This window comes from Anolis sagrei, chromosome 4 (genome assembly GCF_037176765.1).
Source record: "Anolis sagrei isolate rAnoSag1 chromosome 4, rAnoSag1.mat, whole genome shotgun sequence".
In the NCBI taxonomy this organism is placed as follows: Eukaryota; Metazoa; Chordata; class Lepidosauria; order Squamata; family Dactyloidae; genus Anolis; species Anolis sagrei.
Window position 1 is genome coordinate 10,187,175 of NC_090024.1, and position 27,164 is coordinate 10,214,338.

At 44.2% G+C, this 27,164-nt stretch overlaps 1 protein-coding gene across 4 annotated transcripts in view; it reads left to right on the forward strand.

The window, feature by feature from the left end:
* PTP4A3 (protein tyrosine phosphatase 4A3) overlaps nt 1–25,677 on the forward strand; it is a 165,928-nt gene extending 140,251 nt beyond the window's left edge. For all 4 annotated transcript variants that reach the window (XM_060775942.2, XM_067467253.1, XM_060775943.2 and 1 more), the window contains 3 exons: nt 6,964–7,094; nt 9,621–9,695; nt 16,713–25,677. In XM_060775942.2, the coding sequence (XP_060631925.1) occupies nt 6,964–7,094; nt 9,621–9,695; nt 16,713–16,830 (324 nt within the window). In that variant the 3' untranslated portion in view covers nt 16,831–25,677. The remainder of the gene's footprint in view (nt 1–6,963; nt 7,095–9,620; nt 9,696–16,712) is intronic.
* Nucleotides 25,678–27,164: the final 1,487 nt, after the last annotated feature.

The following is a 27,164-nucleotide window of genomic DNA, read 5'->3' on the forward strand; positions in this document are numbered from 1 at the left end:
TCCAAAGAAGGAGCCTCCACCACATTCCGGGGCAGAGAGTTCCACTGCTGAACAGCTCTCACAGTCAGGAAGTACTTCCTCATGTTCAGAATCTCCTCTCTTGTAGTTTGGAACCATTGTTCTGCGTCCTAGTCTCCAGGGAAGCAGAAAACAAGCTTGCTCCCTCCTCCCTGTGGCTTCCTCTCACATATTTATACATGGCTATCATATCTCCTCTCAGCCTTCTCTTCTTCAGGCTAAACATGCCCAGCTCCTTAAGGTGCTCCTCATAGGGCTTGTTCTCCAGACCTTTTATCATTTTAGTCGCTCTCCTCTGGACATATTCCAGCTTGTCAATATCTCTCTTGAATTGTGGTGCCCAGAATTGGACACAATATTCCAGATGTGGTCTAACCAGAGCAGAATAGAGGGGTAGCATGACTTCCCTAGATCTAGACACTAGGCTCCTCTTGATGCAGGCCAAAATCCCATTGGCTTTTTTTGCCGCCACATCACATTGTTGGCTCATGTTTAACTTGTTGTCCACCAGGACTCCAAGATCTTTTTCACACGTACTGCTCTCGAGCCAGGTGTCACCCATTCTGTATCTTTGCATTTCGTTTTTCCTGCCGAAGTGGAGTATCTTGCATTTGTCACTGTTGAACTTCATTTTGTTAGTTTTGGCCCATCTCTCTAATCTGTGAAGATCGTTTTGAATACTGCTCCTGTCCTCTGGAGTATTGGCTCTCCCTCCCAATTTGGTGTCGTCTGCAAACTTGATGATCCTGCAAAATTAATCCACCCTGACTTGTCATTTAATGTAGTCTACAAGGCTTTCAATGGTCTTACAATTACAAAGAGCCCTTTGAAGACAACCATAAGGCTGTTGTGGCCCTCAGTAAATGAGTTTGACTCCCCTATCCTAGAGCATCCTGCACTCAGGGGCTATAAAATACTCAGATTGTATTGTTGCTCATGCAAATATGAATTCATTTTTCAAACGTGCCAAGTGATAGCCAGAACAGGGATCTCACACAGTCTTCCATCTATTTAGAGTGGAGGAATACGTCTATTCTTTTCTAAACCGCATCTGTCCCCATGTGATGACCTGCCTATTTCTTTTGTACTTGAGAATCTGTGCCGTACTACGATTACTATTAAGATGATAGAAAATGCATTGCGAAGCTAGCTTCTGTGTGTGTGATACAGTATACACAGCATCGCAGGAGTGGCTGGCAGATGAGTCAGTGCGCCAAGAGTGTGCAGCATTGCGCCAGGATTACAGCACTCGGCACATGCCAGGTTTTTTGAGCCCAGGCATAAGGCGATTTACTGTCAAGGAGCAAAAGCAGAACAAGGATTTGGGTAAAAATAGAAGGTACACAGGGAGACAGTAGTCCTAAACGCTGCACGTGACCACGCTTCTAGAGAGTGCATACCTTGTGTCTTTCCAAAGAAATGTTCCTTGTAAAATAGGAACAAAGTGGTACTTGGATCTTCGTGTACTTTTTCGGGAGGCAGCATTTGGATAAATAATATACAGAGGACTTCTGGAATGTATTGTTTTCATATAATCATAGAGTTGGAAGAGACTTCGTGGACCATCCAGTCCAACCCCCTGCCAACTTGTTTTGCCCAAGTTGTCGCCAGTGTATTCCTGAATGATGCTCTGTGGATTACACAATTTTGAGACCCTCCCACAAAGGAGCAGTTTGGATTACCATGTTGGATTGAACATATTAATGTCCGTATTAATACCAGCATTAATGGTACAACGCACTCATCAAAAGCCTGCAAGGGAATGCCGCAAAAAGAGGGATTTGGGCTAAACTCCGCAGAGTTTCTCTTTCTCAGAAAAAAGGAAACAAATGGAAATGATTTCCTCACAATAATAACAAAAGTCAACAAGTATTTTTCATCAGATATAATTTTAGGTCATTCATATAGTGCTTCAGATCTGTGCTTATTTTTTCTCGTGTAATTTTTGCAATGATGCTAATAGAATAATCAATGCATTTATGCACTGATAACAATAGAATCTAATTAATATAGTGCATGAATGCATTAATGATTTGATTAGCCTCATCACAAAAACTACACGTGATAGAGAAAAAAAATAAACACAAATCTGAATTCAGCGCAAAAATTCTACAAAAAATGATGTAGAATCATATCTGATGATAAATACTTGTTGGCTTTTGATTAATTAGATTCTATTGATATCAGTGTGTAAATGCATTGATGATTTGATTAGCCTCGTCACAAAAACTACACGTGATAGAGAAAAAAATAAACACAGATCTGAATTCAGCACAAAAAAATTCTACATGAATGACGTAAAATCATATCGGATGAAAAATACTTGTGATTAATTAGATTCTGTTGAAATCAGTGTGTAAATGCATTAATGATTTGATTAGCCTCATCACAGAAACTACACGTGATAGAGAAAAAAAATAAACACAGATCTAAATTCAGCGCAAAAAATTCTACAAGAATGACGTAAAATCATATCGGATGAAAAATACTTGTTGGCTTATTATTAATTAGATTCTGTTGATATAAGTGTTTACAAATTGCATTAATGATTTGATTAGCCTCATCACAAAAACTACACGTGATAGAGAAAAAAAATAAACACAAATCTGAATTCAGCGCAAAAATTCTACAAAAAATGATGTAGAATCATATCTGATGATAAATATTTGTTGGCTTATGATTAATTAGATTCTATTGATATCAGTGTGTAAATGCATTAATGATTTGATTAGCCTCATCACAGAAACTATACGTGATAGAGAAAAAATAAACACAGATCTGAATTCAGCACAAAAATTCTATAAGAATGACGTAAAATCATATCTGATGAAAAATACTGGTTGGCTTGTGATTAATTAGATTCTATTGATATCAGTTTCTGTGATTTGATTAGCCTCATCACAGAATAGAGGAAAAAATAAACACAGATCTGAATTCAGCAGTTCTGATCTCCAGTGGGAGAGAGTTCCAGAGTCGAGGGACCACCACCGAGAAGGCCCCGCCCCTCGTCCCCACCAGACGCACTTGCGAGGCCGGTGGGACTGAGAGCAGGGCCCCTCCAGACGATCTTAACAACCTAGATGGTTCATAGGGGAGAATACGTTCGGACAGGTAAACTGGACCAGAGTCGTTTAGGACTTTATAGGTTAACACCAGCACTTTGAATTGTGCTCGGAAGCTAATTGGCAGGCAGTGGAGCTGGCGCAACAGAAGAGTAGTATGCTCCCTGTACCCTGCTCGTGTTAGCATTCTGGCTGCCGCACATTGGACTAATTGGAGCTTCCGGGCAGTCTTCAGAGGCAACCCCACATAGAGAGCGTTGCAGTAATCTAAACGGGATGCAACCAAAGCGTGGGCCACCGTGGCCAAGTCAGACTTACCAAGGTACGAGCGCAGCTGGCGCATGAGTTTTAATTGTGCAAAAGCTCCCCTGACCACCACTGAAACCTGGGGCTCCAGGCTCAACGATGAGTCCAGGATCACTCCCAAACAGGGTGGGACAAGAGTTCCTTGTCCCACCCTGGTCATTCCACCGATATATAAACCCATTTTCCTAGTTCCAACAGACCTCACTACCTCTGAGGATGCTTGCCATAGATGCAGGCGAAACGTCAGGAGAGAATGCCTCTAGAACATGGCCATATAGCCCGAAAAAACCTACAACAACCCATACTATTGAATTGCTTGGAGGACTTAGAAAATGCCTAGTGAGGACATGTTTTGTCAGACACTGGTAAAGGATACCGATACTATTGGTTACAGGGGTCATACTATACTTCTGTGGCAACCACTTCCAAAACAGGGAACACATCTGGGAATAGTCTGAAGTGTCACATGTGCCAAGACTTTCCATGCTGTTTCTCTGTGACATTGTGAAATGATGGGCACCTCGATTTCTTCCCTTGTTTCGTCTTCTCGTATATCCTGTCTTCTCCTTTGGCTTCCCGACAACAATGCCTGCCCTCCCTTGTCAGGACTGAACAAAAGTCAACTTTGATTGCGGAGGGCTCTTTGTGTCGGATGGATTAGTGTCCCACGTGGTTCTCATTTCAAGGCGAAACAAGGCAGCCTTGTGGTTTCCTTTCCTTATCTGCCTTCATCACGTTTTGTGGTTACGAGCCTGAAAAGGACTGTCCTACTTACCTTGGATGGCCTCTCCTTAGAAAAGAACGGGTTGGGGAGATCTGCCTCTCCCTTTCTGGTTGAGAGTTGCCTTTTACTCAGACTCTGAACGCTAGCCAGCTAATAAAACATTTTATCAGAAAGCTGGAGGAGGAGAGAAAGGAAGGGATTTAATGTGTGTGTGTGTGTGTGTGTTTGCAAGAGCTGGCTCTCCACCTCCAAAGGGAAATGGCTCGTTGTCCACCTTTTGTTGTTCCTTTCCCACTTTTTCTTTTTCGTCCTGAAAGAGGTTTCAATGCCGCTTGTGTTTTTGGGCACAACTGGCAGGTGGTCCTTGTCAACACCATTAAAAAAATTCCCAAGACTTCAAGCGCAAACAAAGTGCACCATGCGCTTTGGAGTGTATGTAGCCAGGAGGAAAGGGATCACGTCGTAGAAATGAACCATTTTACAAGCAGATGGTATAACCTTTCTTCGTGAGTTTCTGCATCAGTGGTTATGCTTAAAGGTAGATTTATTACCCTCCCCGCATGAGCAACCCGTCTCCGAGTATCAGCCAAAGACAATCCGGCTTGTTCACTTTTTCATCCAAGGATAGGAGTGTGAGGTTTCTACCTAAACATTACAATAACATTTAGTCACAAGTAAATCACTATTTTTGATTCATTGCTTACTTTTGCTCACTTGCCAAGCACACCTAAAAAGGAGCCACTATTTCTTTGTTGTTTAATTGTTTGTTTCCTATCTCACCTTTCTCCTAACGTAGGACATTTGACAGGTTGTAGTGTAGGGTAAAACAGAGCAGAGAGGCATGCCTGGATCTTACGTCTTTAGCAGAATATTTGGTAACAAAAGTAGAAATAACAAGGATAGATTCCAACACCACACATACACAAAAGCGGCAATTTAACATGCAACCATTTTAGTCAAAACTAGCCATCATAGAGTTGGAAGAGACCTCATGGCCATCCAGTCCAACCCCCTGCCAAGAAGCATCCCTGACAGATGGCCATCCAGGTTCTCTTTAAAAGCCTCCAAAGAAGAAGCCTCCACCACACTCCACCACACTCGGGCAGGGAGTTCCACTGCTGAACAGCTCTCACAGTCAGGAAGTTCTTCCTCATGTTGAGATGGAGTCTCCTTTCTTGTAGTTTGAAGCCATTCTTCCATTGCGTCCTAGTCTCCAGGACAGCAGAAAACAAGTTCGCTTCCCTTCTTCAGGCTAAACATACCCAGCTCTTTAAGCCGCTCCTCATAGGGCTTGTCCTCAAGACCCTTGATCATTTTAGTACCTAATATGCACCTATTTAGCATTACTCTTTCTTGTAGTTTGAAGCCATTGTTCTGTGTCCTAGTCTCCAGGGAAGCAGAAAACAAGCTTGCTCCCTCCTCCCTATGACTTCTCCTCATGTATTTATGCATGGCTATCATGTCTCTTCTCAGCCTTCTCTTCTTCAGGCTAAACATGCCCAACTCTTTAAGTAGCTCCTCATAGGGCTTGTTCTCCAGACCCTTGATCATTTTAGTCGCCCTTCTCTGGACACATTCCAGCTTGTCAATATCTCCCTTCAATTATGGTGCCCAGAATTGGACACAATATTCCAGGTGTGGTCTAACCAAGGCAGAATAGAGGGGTAGCATGATTTCCCTTGATCCAGACATTATACTCCTATAGATGCAGGCCAAAATCCCATTGGGTTTTTTTTGCCGCTGCATCACAGGGCCTTCGCAGCGGTGGCCCCCCCGCCTATGGAACTCGCTCCTCAGTGAAATTAGGTCAATGACTTCCCTCCTTTCCTTCAGGAAAAGTTGAAGACATGGCTATGGGACCAGGCATTTGGATAGCAGGTGGACAATCAAAATGATGACAAAAACAGACTCTGGACAAGCTTTGGATTAAGTTGTTGATTGTAGAACTCAGACTTGACATGCCAACTAATTCTATTTTGGACTATTTTATATGATTTTTAATGTAATGTTAATGTTTTACAAATGATGTAACTGTTGTTTTATCTGTTGTATATGCGGGGCATCGAATTGTTGCCGTCTGTAAGCCACCCTGAGTCCCCCTTCGGGGCTAGAAAAGGGCGGGGTACAATTATTTGAAATAAATAAATAAATTGTCTCGTGTTTAACTTGTTATCCACGAGGATTCCAAGATCTTTTTCACACATACTATTCTCGAGCGTCCCCCATTCTGTCTTTTTGCATTTCATTTTTTCTGCCTAAGTGGAGTATCTTGCATTTGTCCCTGTTGAACTTCATTTTGTTAGTTTTGGCCCATCTCTCTAATCTGATAAGATTGTTTAGAATTCCGCTCCTGTCTACTGGAATCCACATGTGTGGAGTAAAACAACATAGTCAAGTAAAGCTTGCAAATGAGCCGACATGACTCTGGAGAACAGGGTTTGAGCCCCTACTCAGCTGTGGAGATACACTGGGTGACCCTGGATGAGTCACACGCTCTCATGGATGATCTTTCAAGTAGCCATGTTGATCCTGATTGCAATTCAGAGATTTCCACTTTGCTGCAAGGCTGTTCACCAGAAGACCAGTGGGACAAGTAGTCCTTTGCATTGTCAACATTATCTTAGTATCCATAGGCAACCAGGAGCCAAGCAGTCAAGAGAGAGTTGGAAAGTTCACCGCCCCTTTTCTGAACTTCGTATCAAATCTGACCTTCTCTGCTCTTCCTTTGCCTGTTCCAGCTGCTTGTAGTCGAAAGATTAGCAACCTTGAAAGAAGGCAGATCAAAGTGTTCTTGTTCATGTGAGTTGTGGTCATAATGTTGCCTTTCTGTTTCTTTCGTCTCTCTTCTTCTAGGACTGGCCATTTGACGATGGAGCGCCGCCGCCCACCAAGATTGTGGATGACTGGCTCAACCTGCTCAAGACCAGGTTCTGCGAAGACCCCGGCTGTTGTGTGGCTGTCCATTGTGTGGCTGGTCTGGGACGGTAAGGTCCTTAGCATCCTGCTCTGTTTTCTCCAGCCTCCTTCAAGATGTGTGGAAGAGCCATTTCTCAAATGAGACCCCTACCGTTCCCTTCAGTGGTCATTTAAAGTACCGGAAGAGGAGGTGAGGGAGAAGAATATGTAGGAGTGTTTGCATTACACACATGTAGCACTCCAACACCACTGTGATTGCCGTGAAGACCTCCAGTGGATTTATGGAATGTGTAGTTTGGATTTGAACTTGGAAGAGACTTAGTATTCTAGATTAGAGGACTGAACTAGAACTGAGAATTTTGAGTATGGTGTCGAACTGCAAACTCCAGGATTCTGTAGAATGGAGTCGTGAGAGTTATTTATTTAGTGTCAAAGCATTACACTAACTGCAATTTCCGAACCATCTTCAGAGGCAGCCCCATGTAGAGGGCATTACAACAGTCCATTCTAGATGTAACTAAGGCATGGACCACTTGAGGTATAGAACCCCTCAAGTTGCATAACCATCTCTTCCAATAGGACAACCAACTTGCACTTGCTGGAGGGGTAGCTATCCACATTCCTCAGCAAGAACACAAACATACCTCAGCTTTTGCAGTTCTGTATTTAATTGTCTTAAGTGTGCAGGTCAGTGACCGTAATAAAGTTTTGTATTGTATTATAGTTGTCTTAAATAATAATAGTAATTCAGTGTTCCCTCACTTATTGCGGGTGTTACGTTCCAGGACAGTGGTTCTCAACCTGGGGTCCCCAGATGTTTTTGGCCTTCAACTCCCAGAAATCCTAATAGCTGGTAAACTAGCTGGGAGTTGTAGGCCAGAAACATCTGGGGACCCCAGGTTGAGAACCACTGTTTCAGGACCACCCGCAAAAAGTGAAAATCCACAAACTATATATGTATATTGAGTTCCGAGGGTGAGGCAGAAGCGAGGAGAGATTTAAAGGTACTGCTGTCACGACGCCAGGGCTCTGCCGTTATTCCGGAAGAGGTGAATCAAACAAACTCCTAGTCTGTGTTAAACAATTTAATTAAAGCAGCACTTACTGTCTGGCTGTTTTAATAGTCCAAAACATAAAACATAAAGATAGCACTCAGCCACAGAATATAAAACAAAAACTGATAGCAACGCTACACCATAGTCAAAGGGGTCCAGTCCAGTGTTAAAATGCTGGAAGTTCAGCAAAGTCCAGAGATCAAGAGTCTATAGTGTAGTCAAAAGTCAGTCTAAAGATTCAAGGTTACAGGTTTCCAAGGATTCCAGAGACAGATCAGGATACCAAAAATCCACAAACCTGGGGCAAAACCAGCAGCATCTACCACCAAAATAAGACAAATACTTTTTTTACAAAGATCTTCTTACAAAGATCAGTCCCAAGGCTAGCTCCTTATATCCAGCTGCAACCTATCTCTTGCATACCTCCACCCTCAATTGCTTTCACCCATGAACTCTTACTTACAGATTACTCAACCCTTTAGAACTAAGACTTACATTAACCCACCCCAGTTATTAACCTGGCTGCCTCATGTTGGACTATTTGAAGCTTCTGAGCAGTCTTCAAAGGCAACCCCATGTAGAGTGCATTGCAGTAGTCTATCCTAGATGTAACGAGAGCGTGGACCACCGTGGCCAAGTCTGACTTCCCAAGATATAAATTAAATAGTTATATTTATAAATTAAATAGTATATTTCGCTAAGCTCAGTGGTGATAAACATGAGCCAGCAAGAAATTAAGAAAAGTCTCCACACACACAAAAAAAAGCCTCTGAAAACAAAGCAAAAGTCCCCACTAAAGCCCAAGAGGAACAGAGTCAAAAGTAGAGTGTCAACAGAGAAGCCAGTGGCCCCAAGCCAAGCCCAGTTTCAGTAATAAGTTGATGGTCAAAATGGGCCTGGTTGGTAAAATTTCCCAGTACTGTCATCCTATAAGGTTTTGGTGACTTGCTAGCAGACTATGGCTAGCTAGAAGCGAGCGAGCTCACGGTGTGGGAGCAAGAAATGGCAGTGATGGTAGAGTGGCTCTGATGCACCAACCTCTCCAAGTCAATGTTGGGCAGCAGGAGGGAAGGTTGAGTGGAGCACAAGTCAGGGAAGCCGCCAATTGAGTCGTAGCACTCCTTGCTCTAGCTCGTAGTCAGGTATGCATGAGACCATAGGTAACCCACTGGAATCAGGCCCTCAGTAGAACGCTAGTCAACCAGGTAGTCAATGGAAAAGTCCACCCTGGAGCAGTTAAAGATGGTGGGAGGGTCTCTCGACGGATACTAGAGGGTGCCTGGTTGGTAGGATGGCTCCCTCCCACTCAGCAGCTGGTGGAATAACAGTTAATGATGGCAGGAGGGCTTCTCAGTGGCTGCTGGAGACATTGAAACTGAGCTCCAGTTCACCCATCTTGTTTTAAGATCTGCAGAGTCACAAGAAGAAACTTGACAAAGAGTTGGCAACACCTATCTAGGGCCAGTCATTTCTTTCTAACCAGGCAGGAGAAAGAGTGTCTGACTCACCACCTTATTCTCACTCTCTTTTCTTTCCCAGGGCTCCTGTTCTTGTTGCATTGGCCCTGATTGAGAGCGGGATGAAGTACGAAGACGCCATTCAGTTCATTAGACAGTAAGTGTCCTGTAGCCAACCTCTAAACCTTCTCTTTTTTTAAAACATATTTTATTATGTTATAAACACAAATCAATAAGCCAAATTCCAAGTATTACACATATAAATCCTGAGTAATCCGACAAATATTAAAGACATTATGCTAATTTACACTGATGTAGATTACATTATCCCCCACCTTCCCTCCCTCCCTCTCCCTCCTCCTCAACCACAATATATTCCTACTGATCTTGCAGATCCAGCCACTGGTAGAGTCTTTGTATTTTTTCTTTGATGTGATCATTGGCTCCTCCATTTTTCACCCAGTTGAAGTAGACCTTCCATCTGGGTTGTTGTAGGTTTTTTCGGGCTATATGGCCATGGTCTAGAGGCATTCTCTCCTGACGTTTCGCCTGCATCTATGGCAAGCATCCTCAGAGGTAGTGAGGATGCTTCATCATCATCATCATCATCATTTAATAACTTATTAATCTCCCTCCATCCGAGAATGCTCTAGGCGATGTACAGCTAAATTACAAAAGATAAAATACATACATACAAAAATTAAAAATCAACAGAGATCGAATGCTCTAGTAAAAAGCCAGGTCTTAAGTGCTAGAGTAAAAGGCCCTAAGTCACGCATGGCTCTCATGTAGGGCGGCAAGGAATTCCACAAGGCAGGGGCAGAAATAGAAAAAGCCCTGCGCCTGGTCCTTTCCAAGTGCACTTCTCTAGGACCCGGTATATGGAGTAAGTCACGTTGGGCTGGTCGTTGCACCCTCCGATGATGGGAGAAGGAGGGGCGGTCCCTAAGGTACGATGGACCCTGGCCGTAAAGAGTTTTAAAGGTCACAACTAGCATCTTATACAGCCCACGGTACTCAGTTGGAAGCCAATGTAAATGTTGCAGCACTGGTGTATATGGCATTTCATGGCCGTTCTTGTGAGTAACCTGGCTGCCGCATTCTGAACAATACGAAGCTTTCGGGCCATAGACATCGGAAGCCAACATACAGGGCGTTGCAATAGTACAGCCTAGACGTGACCGTGGCATGGATGACAGTTGCCAGAGCCTCGTCAGATAGGTAGGGTGCCAGTTGCCTCGCTTGTAGTAGATGGAAAAAGGCCTGTTTGCTGGCAGCAGCAGCCTGAGCTTCCATTGTCAGCTGCGAATCCAGGATGACGCCTAAGCTCTTAACAGTGGTCGATGGAGATAGGGTGGCACCATCGAAGGTGGGTAATGGAGGAGTCAGACCTGCCGGGCGGCCATAGATGCAGGCGAAATGTCAGGAGAGAATGCCTCTAGACCATGGCCAGATAGCCCGAAAAAACCTACAACAACCTAGTGATTCCGGCCATGAAAGCCTTCGACAACACATAGACCTTCCATCTATTTGTAGTGATCTTTTCTTTGTCCATTCTTGGTGCTTGCTTAGTCATAATTCCCGTAATATCTAACAGCACTTGACTTAACGTCCATTTCGATTTGTCTTTCCATCCTCTAGCAATCACCGCATGGGCTGCTCTTATTGTTACCTTAAATAACTCCTGGCAATTAGTTTTTATACTCAGATGATCCAACACCCCCCATAGTAGCAAATCATTATTAATTTGAGTTTTTATCTGGAATATCTTCTGAATTTTTCCTTGTATCATTTGCCAGAATTTTTTTTATTTCAGAACACTCCCACCACATGTGTGAATAAAATACCTATTTCTTTATTACAATGCCAACACTTCGAATTCTTTCCCTTTACCATATAAGCCCATTGTTCAGGAGTTGTATACCATCTTAATATCATCTTTTTTTCTAATTCATTATATTTTTCTGTTTTTATTTTATTCATGTTCCTAATTATTTCCTCTATTTCTTTTGTCTACATTTGGGATCTGTTGGCGACTTTCAATTCTGGCTTGGATGGCATTGGTTCGAATGGCTTGTTCTTGGACTGCCAGAATCAGGCCCTCCTTTGTCTCCTTTTTCCAAGTTCCACTTGTGACCCACAGCCATTTTTTTTCTTTGTCAATTTGGCTCTCAATTTTTCCCAGGAACTGTCCATGGAGAGCCTTCTTTTGCCAGTTTTGTTGTTGTTGTTGTTGTTGTTGTTATTGTGCAGTACTTTCAGTAATTTCAGAAACTTTGTTTTTCTGGCTGCCACAAACTATGTTGAGTTGGTTGTGACTCTATGACGGGGTCCTCAAACTATGGCCCTCGGGCCACTTCCGGCCCATCATGGGCACTTATCCGGCCCGCGAAGGAGCGCCCCCCCTCACAGTGCCCCTCCCTTGGCTGGCTCACGCTATCCGTCAGGCCCGATGGGCAGTGTGAGCCAGCTAAGGGCAGCTGCTCCGCGTTGTCTACTCGCGCATAAAGCACCTCGCGAAAGTAGGTCGCGCGGTGCTGCTCCTCCCTTGGCAGGCTCACGCTATCTGTCAGGCCCGATGGGCAGCGTAAGCCAGCCAAGGGCAGCTGCTCCGCGTTGTCTACTCGCGCGTAAAGCACCTGGCAAGGTGCTTTACGTGAAAGTAGGCCGCACAGTGCTGCTCCTCCCATGGTAGGCTCGCGCTATCCATCAGGCCTGACGGATAGTGTGAGCCAGCCAAGGGAGGATGCCCCGGCGCTCCATGCAGTCATGCCGGCCACATGACCTTGGAGGTGTCTACGGACAACGCCGGCTCTTCGACTTAGAAATGCAGATGAGCACCACACCCCAGAGTCAGACACGACTGGACTTCATGTCAGAGGAAAACCTTTAACTAGGAAAATTGTGGAAGATCCAGGGTGGGAGAAAGAACTCTTGTCTGTTGGAGGTAGGTATGAATGTTTCAATTGGCCACCTTGATTACCATTTCATAGCCTGACAGTTTTTAGGGAGAGGTGATTAGCTGGCCCTGATTGTTTCTTGTCTGGAGTTCCCCTGAGTTTGAGTGTTGTTCTTTATTTACAGTTATAATTTTAGAGTTTTTTTAAATACTGGTAGCCAGATTTAGTTCAGACTAGAAATAGGAAGATTTCCCATTCTCTGCTCCTGGAATTACTGCCCAAAGAGGGCTAGAAAGAACCCCCTCCCTCTAAGGGCCCTTCCACACAGCAAAATAAGATATGTGCAATGTGCATAGGAATTTTTTTATTGATTTTAAAAAAAACTATAGTCCGGCCCTCCAACAGTCTGAGGGACAGTGAACTGGCCCCCAGTTTAAAAAGTTTGAGGACCCCTGGTCTATGAGATATTTATTGATAAAACTATAGTAAAGTGTAAAGGTAAAGGTAAAGATTGTCCCCTGACATTAAGTCCAGTCATGTCTGACTCTGGGGTGTGGTGCTCATCTCCATTTCCATCTCCAAAGTGGAGTGCCGCAGGGTTCCGTCCTGGGCCCGGTCCTGTTCAACATCTTTATTAACGACTTAGATGAAGGGCTAGAAGGCATGATCATCAAGTTTGCAGACGACACCAAATTGGGAGGGATAGCCAATAGTCCAGAGGACAGGAGCAGAATTCAAAATGATCTTGACAGATTAGAGAGATGGGCCAAAACTAACAAAATGAAGTTCAACAGTGACAAATGCAAGAGACTCCACTTTGGCAGAAAAAACGAAATGCAAAGATACAGAATGGGTGACGCCTGGCTCAAGAGCAGTACGTGTGAAAAAGATATTGGAGTCCTCGTGGACAACAAGTTAAACAATGTGATGTGGCGGCAAAAAAAGCCAATGGGATTTTGGCCTGCATCAATAGGAGCATAGTGTCTAGATCTAAGGAAGTAATGCTACCCCTCTATTCTGCTTTGGTTAGACCACATCTGGAATATTGTGTCCAATTCTGGGCACCACAATTCAAGAGAGATATTGACAAGCTGGAATGTGTCCAGAGGAGGGCGACTAAAATGATCAAGGGTCTAGAGAACAAGCCCTATGAGGATCGGCTTAGGGAACTGGGCATGTTTAGCCTGAAGAAGAGAAGGCTGAGAGGAGATATGATAGCCATGTATAAATATGTGAGAGGAAGCCACAGGGAGGAGGGAGCAAGCTTGTTTTCTGCTTCCTTGGAGACTAGGACGCGGAACAATGGCTTCAAACTACAAGAGAGGAGATTCCATCTGAACATTAGGAAGAACTTCCTGACTGTGAGAGCCGTTCAGCAGTGGAACTCTCTGCCCCGGAGTGTGGTGGAGGCTCCTTCTTTGGAAGCTTTTAAGCAGAGGCTGGATGGCCATCTGTCAGGGGTGATTTGAATGCAATATTCCTGCTTCTTGGCAGAATGGGGTTGGACTGGATGGCACATGAGGTCTCTTCCAACTCTTTGATTCTATGATTCTATGATTCTAAGCCGAAGAGCCGGCGTTGTCCATAGACACCTCCAAGGTCATGTGACCAGTAAAGTGTACTGCAGTTTAACAAAAACTTCCATGTTTTTATGATAAAGCCAATTAGGAAATGACATTTATAATCCAGGAACAAAAAGTGTAATGGAAAGAGACCTAACTCACCATCTCCCTGAAACATGAGCTATCTCCATGCAGAATTTCATAACCATTTGCTTGCTTTGTAATTTTAAGGCAGATAAGGGAAATCTAGCTTTGCGGACCAGCTTTTCCATCCCATTCCAGCATCCCAGACACATATCTATCTCTTTAATCTGCTGTCTGTGCAAACTAGGACACAAGTCAGCACTCTGCAATGAAGTCACCCTTGTGTCTCTACTGGAATTTTACCGTGGTTGTGTAATGCTGTCCTTTGGGCCACCTCCACCTCCCAAGGAGCGCATCAGTACCCTTCCAGCAAGTCCTTTAGGGTTAGGTAAGGACTAAAACGAACCCAGGGGTCCGGAGAAAACAGTCAAGGATTACAATCCCATCTGGCTGTCGAGTTCAGCTTGCTCCGAAAAAGCTGCTTGTGCCCTTCCTTGGAGCCGGCTCTCACAGCCAGCGACAGCCCTTGCATTTGCTCTTAAATCCCCTTTCCTGTAATCTCCTTAGCATGTTCTGCTCAAGCCATGAAAGTGGGGATTGTTCTGTCTATTCTGTGCTCTAGGTTAGAGGCCTCCCGTGTGTTTTCAGGACAGTGAAGTTGAAAATACTCAGACTAGCCCAGCAGTCTTGGCAAAGGTAGCTAGCCAATAGGTACAGTGGCGTACTTGAGAATGCATTGGATTTAAGTGGGATATTATTATTATTATTATTATTATTATTATTATTATTATTATTATTATTAGGCCCAAACCCCCGATTAAAATTGTGCAATTGTTTGTTTGTTTTTCATCAAACAACAATAAATAATTTAAAAACTGCGACAACTCTGGTTGCTGGTCTGCTTCCGGGCTAAATACAAAGTTCTGGTGATTACCCTGGAGGTCCCGTTGGCGTAATGTGCCGGCAGGACTGCAGACTGACAGGTCAGCAATTTGAATCCAGGGAGAGCGGGTTGAGCTCCCTCTGTCAGCTCCAGCTCCCCATGTGTGGACATGAGAGAAGCCTCCCACAAGGATGGTAAAACATCAAAATATCTGTGTGTCCCCTGGGCAACTTCCTTGCAGATGGCCAATGCTCTCACACCAGAATCGACTTGCAGTTTCTCAAGTCGCTCCTGATAACACACACAAAAAAAAAAAACCCTATAAAGCCCTAAACAGTTTGGATCCAGGCAATTTGTCCAACTGCATCTCCCTATATAGGCCTTCTCATAATAACAACAACAACAACAACCACTGGGATTGTGGTACAGCAGGCTGAGTGTCAGCTGCATTAAGATCACTCTGACCAAAAGGTCATGAGTTTGAAGCCAGCCCAGGTTGGAGTGGGTTTCCAACCAATTATGTGTAGCCTGCTGTCGACCTTTGCAACCCGAAAGACAGTTGCATCTGTCAAGTAGGAAAATAAGGTACCACCTTAAAAAGTGTGGGGAGGCTAAATTAACTGTTTTATGAGGCCATGAAGAAGATCTTTTTTCTTTATGGCGTTGTAAAACACCTTTCCCGCTTTTAGCAGTACCTAATTTCTCTAATCACAGCTAATGCTGTTTTAGAATTACTTAGGTAAACAATGCTTAGGCCCAAACCCCAGATTATATTTGTGCAATTGTTCGTTTGTTCGTTTTGCGCTAAGGGTATTTCAGAACCTCTCTGTGTTTGCTATATGGCCATGGTCTAGAGGCATTCTCTCCTGACGTTTTGCCTGCATCTATGGCAAGCATCCTCAGAGGTAGTGAGGTCTGTTGGAACTAGGGAAAAGGGTTTATATATCTGTGGAATGACCAGGGAGGGACAAAGGACTCTTTTCTGCTGGAGCTAGGTGTGAATGTTTCAACTGACCAACTTGATTAGCATACAATGGCCTGACTGTGCCTGGGGCAAACTTTTGTTGAGAGGTGATTAGATGTCCTTGTTTGTTTCCTCTCTGTTGTTGTGCTGTTGCAATTTTAGAGTTTTTTTAATACTGGTAGCCAGATTTTGTTCATTTTCATGGTTTCCTCCTTTCTGTTGAAATTGTCCACATGCTTGTGGATTTCAATGGCTTCTCTGTGTAGTCTGACATGGTGGTTGTTGGAGTGATCCAGCATTTCTGAGTTCTCAAATAAAATGCTGTGTCCAGGTTGGTTCATCAGGTGCTCTGCTATGGCTGATTTCTCTGGTTGGAGTTGTCTGCAGTGCCTTTCATGTTCCTTGATTCGTGTTTGGGCAATGCTGCGTTTGGTGGTCCCTATGTAGACTTGTCCACAGCTGCATGGTATACGGTAGACTCCTGCCGAAGTGAGAGGATCCCTCTTGTCCTTTGCTGGATTTGTTGGATTTTCTTGGTGGGTCTGTAGATAGTTTGTATGTTGTGTTTCCTCATCAGCTTCCCAATGCGGTCAGAGATTCCCTTGATGTATAGCAAGAACACTTTTTCTCTGGGTGGATCTTCATCTTTATTCCCGTGGCTTGTTCTTGGTTTTGCAGCTCTTCTGATGTCTGAGGTGGAGTATCCATCTCTGTGTTTGTCATCCTTGTGTTTATAGAATTATTGGAAAGCACACTCACCTCCTTCCGTTTTCTCTTCCAGGAAACGCCGGGGAGCCATCAACAGCAAGCAGCTCACCTACCTGGAGAAATACCGACCAAAGCAGCGGCTCCGGTTCAAGGATCCTCAGAACCATAAGAACAAATGCTGCATCATGTAATAACCTCAGTAACAGCCTCTTGCCAAAACACACACCGGTGGGGAGGACACACAAGGCGTATCACACTCATACACACAGGGCTTGAGCTCTGGAGTCAGAGGAGATCATGACTTCACTACTTTTCTCGGTGGGCAGGATCCCCTTACATTTCGCCAAGACCTGGGGAAGGGAAAGGCCAATTTAACTTTCAAACGCTAGGGATTGTTTCTGTTCTTTTGCCCTTCCAAGTGATCTCTTGAAATATATTTGCAATGGCATCATTCACCCATGCAATTCCCCTTCCATTTCCTATTGTCCTGGGGTTGGCAGAGTGGGGCTGGCAGGTCTCTAGACTATTTACACCAGAGTTTAGAAGATTTGCAAGATAGGGCTGCCTATAAAGCCCTACTCTGCCTCCCTCGGCTTTTCCATGAGCATTGCATCATTTGATATTCACTTTATAACATGGTCATCAGGTCAACACATCTCCCTTTTCTGTGGAATTTCCTCCGCTTGATAAGTCATTGTCCATTCTTGGCCAGCAATATTGGATCAGTTGGGTTTGCAGTAAAGCTCAGGAGTTGTGGGGAAAAGTGGATGAGTTGGCAGAGGACTTGAATCACTGATGGAGAATCTGCTGCAACATATTTGATTGAGTTCCACCCTTTGAAGTATAGTGTTGTCATCCTTTGTGTTGTGATAGTTGCACCTAATTTGGAGAGTTTGGGTTCGATGTGAAGGCAGGAATCCTCTCCTTTCCTTTGAAGAGTGACAGCGAGGGTTGTAGTTGATTGGTGCAGCAAGTGGCAGCTGTTCGATTTCATGGGAGTGAAGCAGGTAACCTCAGGATTTTAATCCAAACTGTGGAGGAACTATTCAAGCTGAACCAGTGGTTAGGGCAAGGATAGGGAAACTCTGGCCCTCCAGGTGTTTTGGACTTCAACTCCCACAATTCCTAACAGCCTACCGGCTGTTAGGAATTGTGGGAGTTGAAGTCCAAATCACCTGGAGGTCCAAAGTTAGCTCATGCCTGGTTTAGAAGCGCAGAATCCCCACAAAAGTAAGAAAACTAAACATTTTAAGCCCCCCAAACATGCGTGCTGCAGATTGCTACAGCAAAACCAGCGTTAAAAATGGTGGATGCAGCACCAAACATAGTCATCCATGAATAATATCTATGAATGTTTCACCCACCAATGTGGATGGAGTGCCGCTACTCCTTTACAGTTGAGACTGAAACTCGGTGAGCATTCATTTCTCCAGAAATAAGCAAACCACCAGCCCAACTGCAGAGAAAAGGAGACAGGCTTCATCAGTTGTGGTTTCAGTGTTGTGGGATTGTATATGTGTGTGTGTGTTGTTCAGTGCTTCACATTTTTCATCATGAAATGCCCATCCTTAGCTCCAAACTTTGGATTCCTTTTCTTTCCAGAGATGGAGGGGAAGCAATTCAATTTGAGGAGCATGGTTTGGAAATAATGATTTTGGGGGCTATGACTCTCAGAATATAGTGCTGATTGGAGAATTTAGGGAGCAACAGTTCTCCCAAAAGTGATTTTCCCAGCACTGGGTTCGGAATTAGTGTTTGAACAGAAGGGTGTATAGGATTGGAAGAGGCATGAGCAAACTTCAGCCCTCCAAGTGTTTTGGACTTCAACTCCCACAATTCCTAACAGCCTACTGGCTGTTAGGAATTGTGGGAGTTGAAGTCCAAACCACCTGGAGAGCCAAAGTTTGTCTATGCCTGGATTAGAGGCAGGACAGAGTAAAAGGTGATACTGTTTTTTTTACTATCTTGGGAAGAACGACATTACCAAGTTCATACATTCTTCCAAACGTACCATGGGTAGCCACAAAGTTGCCAAAATGGCCTGATAAGAATCCAGTGACTCGTGAGTTTCATACAATCCCTTTATCACCACCACCACCAAGGCCCTGCAACCTTGTTTTAAGGGGAAACCAACTTTGGAGTCCCACTCAAATTCTCCCAAGTTTTGTCACCCCATTTTTAATGCAGTAATGGAAGTGGACTTTGGAAGTTTTCTGCTTTTCGGGACGGGATATTGGAGTTAGCAATCCATAGTAGATTCCAGCTTATTTTCTGGACTGTTTCAGACTGTTCGCTGGACTTTCTTGGATCTTTGTTTTGTGGGCCCAGCTTTGGTTTCCACCAAAACATCTCTCTACCTATTCCCCAACTCCACCTCACTTGGCAACTGATCCTTTAGGCCCCACACCTATTTATTTATATATTTTATTGCTTATTTATGCCAGATTTTGGGCACCTTGAGTGCCAAGAGAGGGTACAAAGCAAAAGAGATAACATAAAAGCTCTGAATCTCGAAATCCATCTATAAGGAATGTTAGTGGCTCGTCTTGCAGTCTAGCCTTTTCCTTAGATTTCTGTGAGCACATTTCAAGTGAAGTGAATCTGATATAATTATGTAGAGTGGATGCAGCCTGAGACGAAAAGTTTCCCAGCTCTTATCTGGAAATGTTGGAGATTTTTTGAGTGCTGAGGTCTTGGTTGTTGAGACTACTTTTCCCTCAACTCCAAATGCATTGGACAACAGTTCCCATTTCGCCCACCTGGTTTGGTCACTGAGTTTCGAAAGGCTAGGGTAGGGTAGCACTGAAAAGTAATGGGTGGATAATAATTTGCTTGAAAGCCCACCCCATGAAATGTTTTGATGTGAGATTTCCAATTCAGAGGAAGTTGGACTGATATAATTATGTTGTAATGAGTGGAGACAACTTGCAAAGAATGTTTGAAATGACTAGGTTGACTATGTGAGATCCTCTTTTTGAGAAGCAAGTTGTTGGGAGATTGGAAAGCAACTGTAAACGATACCAGGCATGGGCAAACGTAGGCCCTCCAGATGTTGTGGACTTCATCTCCCACAATTCCTAACAGCCTACTGGCTGTTAGGAATTGTGGGAGTTGAAGTCCAAAACACCTGGAGGGCCAAAGTTTGCCCATGCCTGAATTATACTCAACAGGGTGGTCTCAAGCAAATTTCAGTGCAAATTTCAGGCGTTTAGGTCAAAATGGGCAGCCTTTGTTTTGCACTGAAACTGCAACAGAATTTTATCAGGTTTTCCATCTGACCCAATCCAAGGTAGACACTTCCCTGCAGTTGCAGGATTTGTTTTGGTCCAAAACAGTTCCCTGCCTATACATATCTAGCCTCTAAAGACTCAGCTGACCCCCTTCTCTTGATCTGTGATGTTTTTGTGTCCTCTCTCCTCACTGGCCATGATGGAAGTTTGTTTCTATACAGTTTGTCCCTCCCTACCCATCCAACCTGACATGATATCACCAGGACAGGAATTTCCAACCTTGGCTGTGACCCAAGCAGCGTTTATCCAACCATTGCTGCCAAATTTTAGCTCCCCTTCCCCCACAAAATGACCACTACATTGCCAAGAGAAGCAGCAGCAGCCACCAGCCTGCCAATGTGTTTTACTGCCAATCCATTCCTGTCCATCTTTCTGAGAAGCATATTTTTTAGTAATCTGGGATTTGGAAATATTCTCTTTTTCAGCCACAGTTGGAGTCTCCCAACCAATGTGCGGCCAACGGGCCACGTGTGGCCCCACGAAGCTAATGTTGACATATCCCCTTTGGTCCTCCCCAGCATTTAGGTAGGACAGTCCTCTAAATCCTGGAGGAGGACCAGTGCAACATTGTAAATCAGTGGTTCTCAACATGGGTCCCCAGATGTTTTGGCCTTCAACTCCCAGAAATACTAACAGCTGGTAAACTGCCTGGGAATTCTGGGAGCTGTAGGCCAAAACACCTGGGGACCCACAGGTTGAGAACCACTGCCCTAAACCTTAACTGCCCACCCCTTTTGTAGGTGACCCCAACATTAAAATAGACCCTGGGTTCCAGCAACACACACACATAAATGGATTAGAGTCTGTAAAACAGTGGTTCTCAACCTGTGGGTCCCTGGGTGTTTTGGCCTACAACTCCCAGAAATCCCAGCCAGTTTACCAGCTGTTAGGATTTCTGGGAGTTGAAGGCCAAAACATCTGGGGACCCACAGGTTGAGAACCACTGCAAACATAGTGTGTCCACCCCACCATTACCTGTCTCTGGTCCAGAGTGGGTTTTATCCCAGTTTTACACACCTGGGGCCCCTTCACACTTCTCAATTGTAGTAGACTGATTCCACTTCAACTTCCATAGTTCTTAGCGTGGGATCCTGGGATTTGTCATTTAGTGTGGCACTAAAGCAGTGGTTCTCAACCTGTGGGTCCCCAGGAGTTTTGGGCTACAGCTTCCAGAAATCCTAGCCAGTTTACCAGCTGTTTTGGACTTTTGGTAGTTGAAGACATCTGAGGACCCACAGATTGAGAACCACTGCACTAAAGTTATCTGGCTCAGAGATCCAGATTCTCCTCCTTAGCTAAAATTCCCAAGATTTCATTGGATGGAGCTGTATTAGTTCAAGCAGAATCCTATCGCTCTAATTAAGTGTGAAAGGGTCCCTTGACGGATAGTATGGTGGACCTGAAGCGCCAAAATGTGTCCTCTTATCCTTTTTTTACAACCTAGGTGCATAAAGAATGTCTTTTTTTAAAAAGGCACAAGAACTCCACGTTGTTTTTGTAAACAGCCCTTTCCGAAAAGGATGACCTTCCCTAGGCTGCGTGCGCGCACACAACACACAATCCTGTCTACCTTTGTAAAATCCTCTTTGAAAAGAAACCACACACACCAATACCAAAACCATTCATAGCACAGAAAATGTCTTCAAAAAAACGTGGGCTCAGCCCGACACGGACGTACCAGCATTTTTAATAGCCTTATAGTGTGGAAATCTTGAATTTAAAAATAAAATTTGAAAATAACAAAAAAATGTGTGTATCCTTTTAGCCGGAAGAGAGAGGAAAAATGTATAAAAACGAAAACCAGACAAAAAAAATGGCAATGCCTCTGTGTTTTGTACGGGTGCGTGGGTGTGGATGTGTTTCCTTCCTTTTGCCCCAACTCTTGTAGAGCAAAAAACGACGATGTTCCTTTTGTAGTTCACAAGCCTCTCTTGTCTCAAAATAAAAAATCCACACTGTGGGAATTTTGAGGCTCGCAAAGCCCTCTCGTTCCCCTTTTGATACGGCGCATAAACAGCGTCTGGGAATTTGAATTTGCACACTGTAAAAGCAAGGCAGCACTTCCTCTTCTTGGGATTATGGGTGGCTTTGGATAGCATTTCCTATCACCCAACGGAAGCAGGGAATGAGATTGAATCTGCTCCTGGTTTTAGTCCAGACTTTAAAGGCATGTTCCAGGGTGCAGTAGTCTTGCATAGATCCTTTAAAACCCTGAGCAGATCCATCGTCCCAAAAAACTGGGAGCTGCCAGCACTACAGCTGGAAAAAATACTGTAATATTAATTGAAGTCTATGTATCTTGAAGGGGCTCCTTCATGACCACATGCCCAAAGCCAAGGGCTGTAAGGTGTCAAGATTCACACTCATACACTCAAAACACATCCCAGCTAGCTGTTCTGTCAATGGAGTAGTGAACCAATCCCAAGCTTTTACTCCAGGCTTCGAAGGAGCTCTCCGAGGTCCTGAACCCCATTTCTAAGCAGCTTTGCTACCTTGGACAGCTCCTTCAAAGCTAGTGAAAACCTGTGATGCATTTCTCACCCTGCTGATATGGAAACCACCACATCAAGGCCTTATTACAGTGGTTCTCAACCTGGGGTCCCCAGATGTTTTTGGCCTACAACTCCCAGAAATCCCAGCCAGTTTACCAGCTGTTAGGATTTCAGGGAGTTGAAGGCCAAAAACATCTGGGGACCCCAGGTTGAGAACCACTGCCTTATTACATTCAGTATACATTTCCAACAAGACCTTGAGCAGAAGGAGAACATGTGGATGGGAGGTGCAAGCAGTACTATTTGTGTTTCAACATGTGTATGGAGGACTTGAAGTCTACTCCACTAGAATTATCAAAATAGAGGAAGATATGATGGGTTGGTAGTAGAAATTATATGATACCCCCAGCCCTCTCAACTCTTTTTGTCCCATAGATTTAGTTCTCACTTGGCCAACTGAAGGGGAATCTTTCTATGCTCCCTGTATGGCAAGGAGTTGGACTAGATGGCCCATGTGGTCTCCTCCAACTATGATTCCTTAATGTTTCTTCCACACTTTAGTGTTGTAAGACACTGTTTCAGCTTTAACTGCTGAGGATGTATCCTTAAGAGTTCTAGGATTTGACTGTTGTGGCTCCATCCTGTGGAAAGCTGAGATGTGTTGTTTGGTGTGGTACTTAGGATTATCCATTCCAATGGCTCACCAAGTTTCCACAAGATGGAGCAATAGAAGTGCATCAATGTGCTGTCAGAAAGATCTTGGACAATTGAGATACCAGAGCTCCTAAATAGACTTTACTTACTTAGGTGATCCCTCGTTGTCCAAGTAGGATAGTCTTCCAAGATCAATGTACTGGTGGCTACATAGGTGACTGTGGAGCCCTATTCTTGATCTGCGTCTTCTCCCGCAGTGAGGGCATTGGTTTCCAGGTGGAAGGCGGTCTCGGGGTTGGCATGAGGTGCCTTCCTCTTGGCACGTTTCTCTCTTTCGCCCTCCATTCGTGCCTCTTCGAATTCTACAGCACTGCTGGTCACAGCTGACCTCCAGCTGGAGCGCTCAAGGGCCAGGGCTTCCCAGTTGTGTCTATGCCACAATTTTTAAGGTTGGCTTTGAGCCCATCTTTAAATATCTTTTCCTGCCCAACAACGTTCCGTTTTCCATTCTTGAGATAAATAGAAACCATTCTAGGGCAGCTTCCTTCGCCATCAGAAATTTTGCCAAGCCAATCTTGAATGCAACACCAGTATGGGATGGAGGCAGTGAGAGCAAAATATAGGTACTGTCTCTCCAAAAGAAGTTCCCTTTCAGTCCTCTAATTTCCAGCATTTCAGGGAGAGAGACGTGGGAAATGGTTCACACCTAGAACTTCTATATCCTCATGGCCCCCTTTCCCCCTTTTCTTTGTTTACCTAAATCCTTAAAATGCTGAAGTGATGGGCTATCAATTGGGAAACTGAAGGACAATTTTACGGGGTGGCCAGAATTCTTCATTTTGTACCTCTTTGTAACTACACCCACTTTATACAGGTTTTAAGAGGACAGCGTGAATACTTATATTTCAAATGGACTTATTAGGCCTGGGTTCAGTTTCACTAGCAACTGGCTGGGATGTGTTCTTTGTTCTATATTATTTTTCTTAAACGTTGGATTTCTTGTTTCTTCAGCCAAAGGATTTTTAAATGTCCCCTTTTCAGTGCTTGGAAAAGTTGGGTTGTGAGTTTTCTGGGTTGTATGGCCATGTTCCAGAAGCATTCTCTCCTGACGTTTCACCCACATTTACAGCAGGCATCCTCAGAGATTGTGAAGTCTGTCGGAAAATAGGCAATTGGGGTGTATATATCTGTGGAATAATATCCAGGGTGGAAGGAAGAACTCTTGTCTTCTTGAGGCAAGTGTGAATGTTGCGTTGGCCACCTTGATTAGCATTGAATGGCCATGCATCTTCAAAGACTGGTTGTTTCCTGCCTAGGGGAATCGTTTGTTGGGAGGTGATTAGCTGTCCCTGATTGTTTCTTGTCTGGAATCCCCCTGTTTTTGAGTTTTGTTCTTTATTTACTGTTATGATTTTAGAGATTTTTTAAATAATGGCAGCCAGATTTTGCTCATTTTCATGGTTTCTTCCTTTCTGTTGAGATTTTCCACATACTTGTGGATCTCAATGGCATCTCTGTGTTGTCTGACATGGTAGTTGTGAGAGTGGTCCAGCATTTCTGTGTTCTCAGATAATATGCTGTGTCCAGGTTGGTTCATCAGGTGCTCTGCTATGGCTGACTTCTCTGGTTGACTTTCATGTTCCTTGATTCATGTCTGGGCAATGCTGCTGCATTTGGGGGTTTCTATGTAGACTTGTCCACAACAGCATGGTATACGGTAGACTCCTGCAGAGGTGAGAGGATCCCTCTTGTCCTTACTAGCATTTGTTGGATTTTCTTAGTGGATCTGTAGATAGTTTGTAGGTTGTGTTTCTCCATCAGCTTCCCTATGCGGTCCCCATTTTTCTAGTTTCCAACAGACCTCACAACGTCTGAGTATGCCTGCCATAGATGCAGGGGAAACGTCAGGAGAGAATGCTTCTGGAATCAAAGAATCATAGAATCAAAGAGTTGGAAGAGACCTCATGGGCCATCCAGTCCAACCTCCAGCCCTCTGGGTTCATCCATGGAACATGGCCAGACAGCCCGGAAAACTCACAACAACCCCATGATTCCTGCCATGAAAGTCTTCGACAATATCTTGGGAAAGTTGCTGGAAGGGTTGGATTCCAGCTCCCAGAATCCTGCAAACTAAACTTGCTCAGTGTTCTGGGAACTGTTGTTCAAAAATGTAACTTTTCCAAACTCTGCAGCTTGTAACTCTATGGGCAACTTCAAGTCATCCATAGGGGAAGATCTGATATGGGTTGTTTTGTTTTGACCGACTTTTCCTCTGAGCCATAGCTAAATTATTCCTATTATTCCTATTTTAATTATTATTGTTCTTGTTCTAACACAATGCTTTTATTTCAGACAGGCATAAGGTCTAGAATCTTGACACTTTACAACCTTTTTTTTTTAAAAAACGAAAATTTGAAACTTGTCTGTTTTTGCTCAAGTCCTGTGTAAAACTGTATGCCTTTTTTAAAAAAAAAAGTAATCACTTTTTTTAGTTGTGAGAGATTTCCTTTAAAAGTGTGTTAAGGTGATTGCTGCCTCCGTCAGCAGCAGCAACAAAGGAAAACTTTGAAAAAAATAATAAAAGTTTCACTGTTTTGTATGAGACTCTGTGTGGCCGTGGATTTTTCCCTCTTCTCATAATGTCCATCGTGGTTCATTCGGGATCTTTCCATCAAGTAGCATAACCTCTTTTAGCCACTCCTCATAGGGCTTGTTCTCCAGACCCTTGATCATTTTAGTTGTCCCCCTTTGGACACATTCCAGCTTGTCAACATCTCCCTTCAATTCGGGTGCTCAGAATTGGACACAGTGTGATTCCAAGTGTGGTCTGACCAAGGCAGGATATTCAGAGTTTTAAGCCACTCCTCATAGGGCTTGTTCTCCAGACCCTTGATCCTTTTAGTTGTCCCCCTTTGGACACATTCCAGCTTGTCAACATCTCCCTTCAATTGGCGTGCTCAGAATTGGACACAGTGTGATTCCAAGTGTGGTCTGACCAAGGCAGGATATTCAGAGTTTTAAGCCACTCCTCATAGGGCTTGTTCTCCAGACCCTTGATCCTTTTAGTTGTCCCCCTTTGGACACATTCCAGCTTGTCAACATCTCCCTTCAATTGGCGTGCTCAGAATTGGACACAGTGTGATTCCAAGTGTGGTCTGACCAAGGCAGGATATTCAGAGTTTTCAGGACTTGAACTCAGAGCTTTGTGGATTGAAGGTCATAGAATCCTAGAGTTGGAAGAGACCTCATGGGCCATCCAGTCCAACCCCATTCTGCCAAGAAGCAGGAAAATCACATTCAAAGCACCCCTGACAGATGGCCATCCAGCCTCTGCTTAAAAGCCTCCAAAGAAGGAGCCTCCACCACACTCTGGGGCAGACAGTTCCACTGCTGAACACCTCCCAGAGTCAGGAAGTTCTTCCGCATGTTCAGGTGGAATCTCCTTTCTTGTAGTTTCTTGAAGCCATTCTTCCATTGCGTCCTAGTCTCCAGGGCAGCCGAAAACAAGCTTGGTTCCTCCTCCCTATGACTTCCCCTCACATATTTATACATGGCCCGCATCATGTCTCTTCTAAGCCTTCTCTTCTGCAGGATAAACATGCCCAGCTCTTTAAGCCACTCCTCATAGGGTAGTGTTTCTCAACCTGGGGGTCGGGACCCCTGGGAGGGGCTCACAAGGGGGTGTCATAGGGGTCACGAAAGACCATCAGAAAACACAGTATTTTCTGTTGGTCATGGGGTTCTGTGTGGGAAGTTTGGTCCAATTCTATCATTGGTGGGGTTCAGAATGCTATTTCATTGTGGGTGAACTATAAATCCCAACAACTCCAACTCCCAAATGTCAAGGTCTATTTTCCCCAAACTCGACCAGTGTTCACATTTGGGCATATTGAGTATTTGTGCCAAGTTTGGTCCATATCCCCCATTGTTTGAGTCCACAGTATTCTCTGGGTGTAGGTGAACTACAACTCCAAAAACTCAAGGTGAATGTCCACCAGACCCTCCCAGTAATTTCTCTTGGTCATGGGAATTCTGTGTGCCAAGTTTGATTCAATTCAATTGAATTATAAATCCCAGCAACTCCAACAT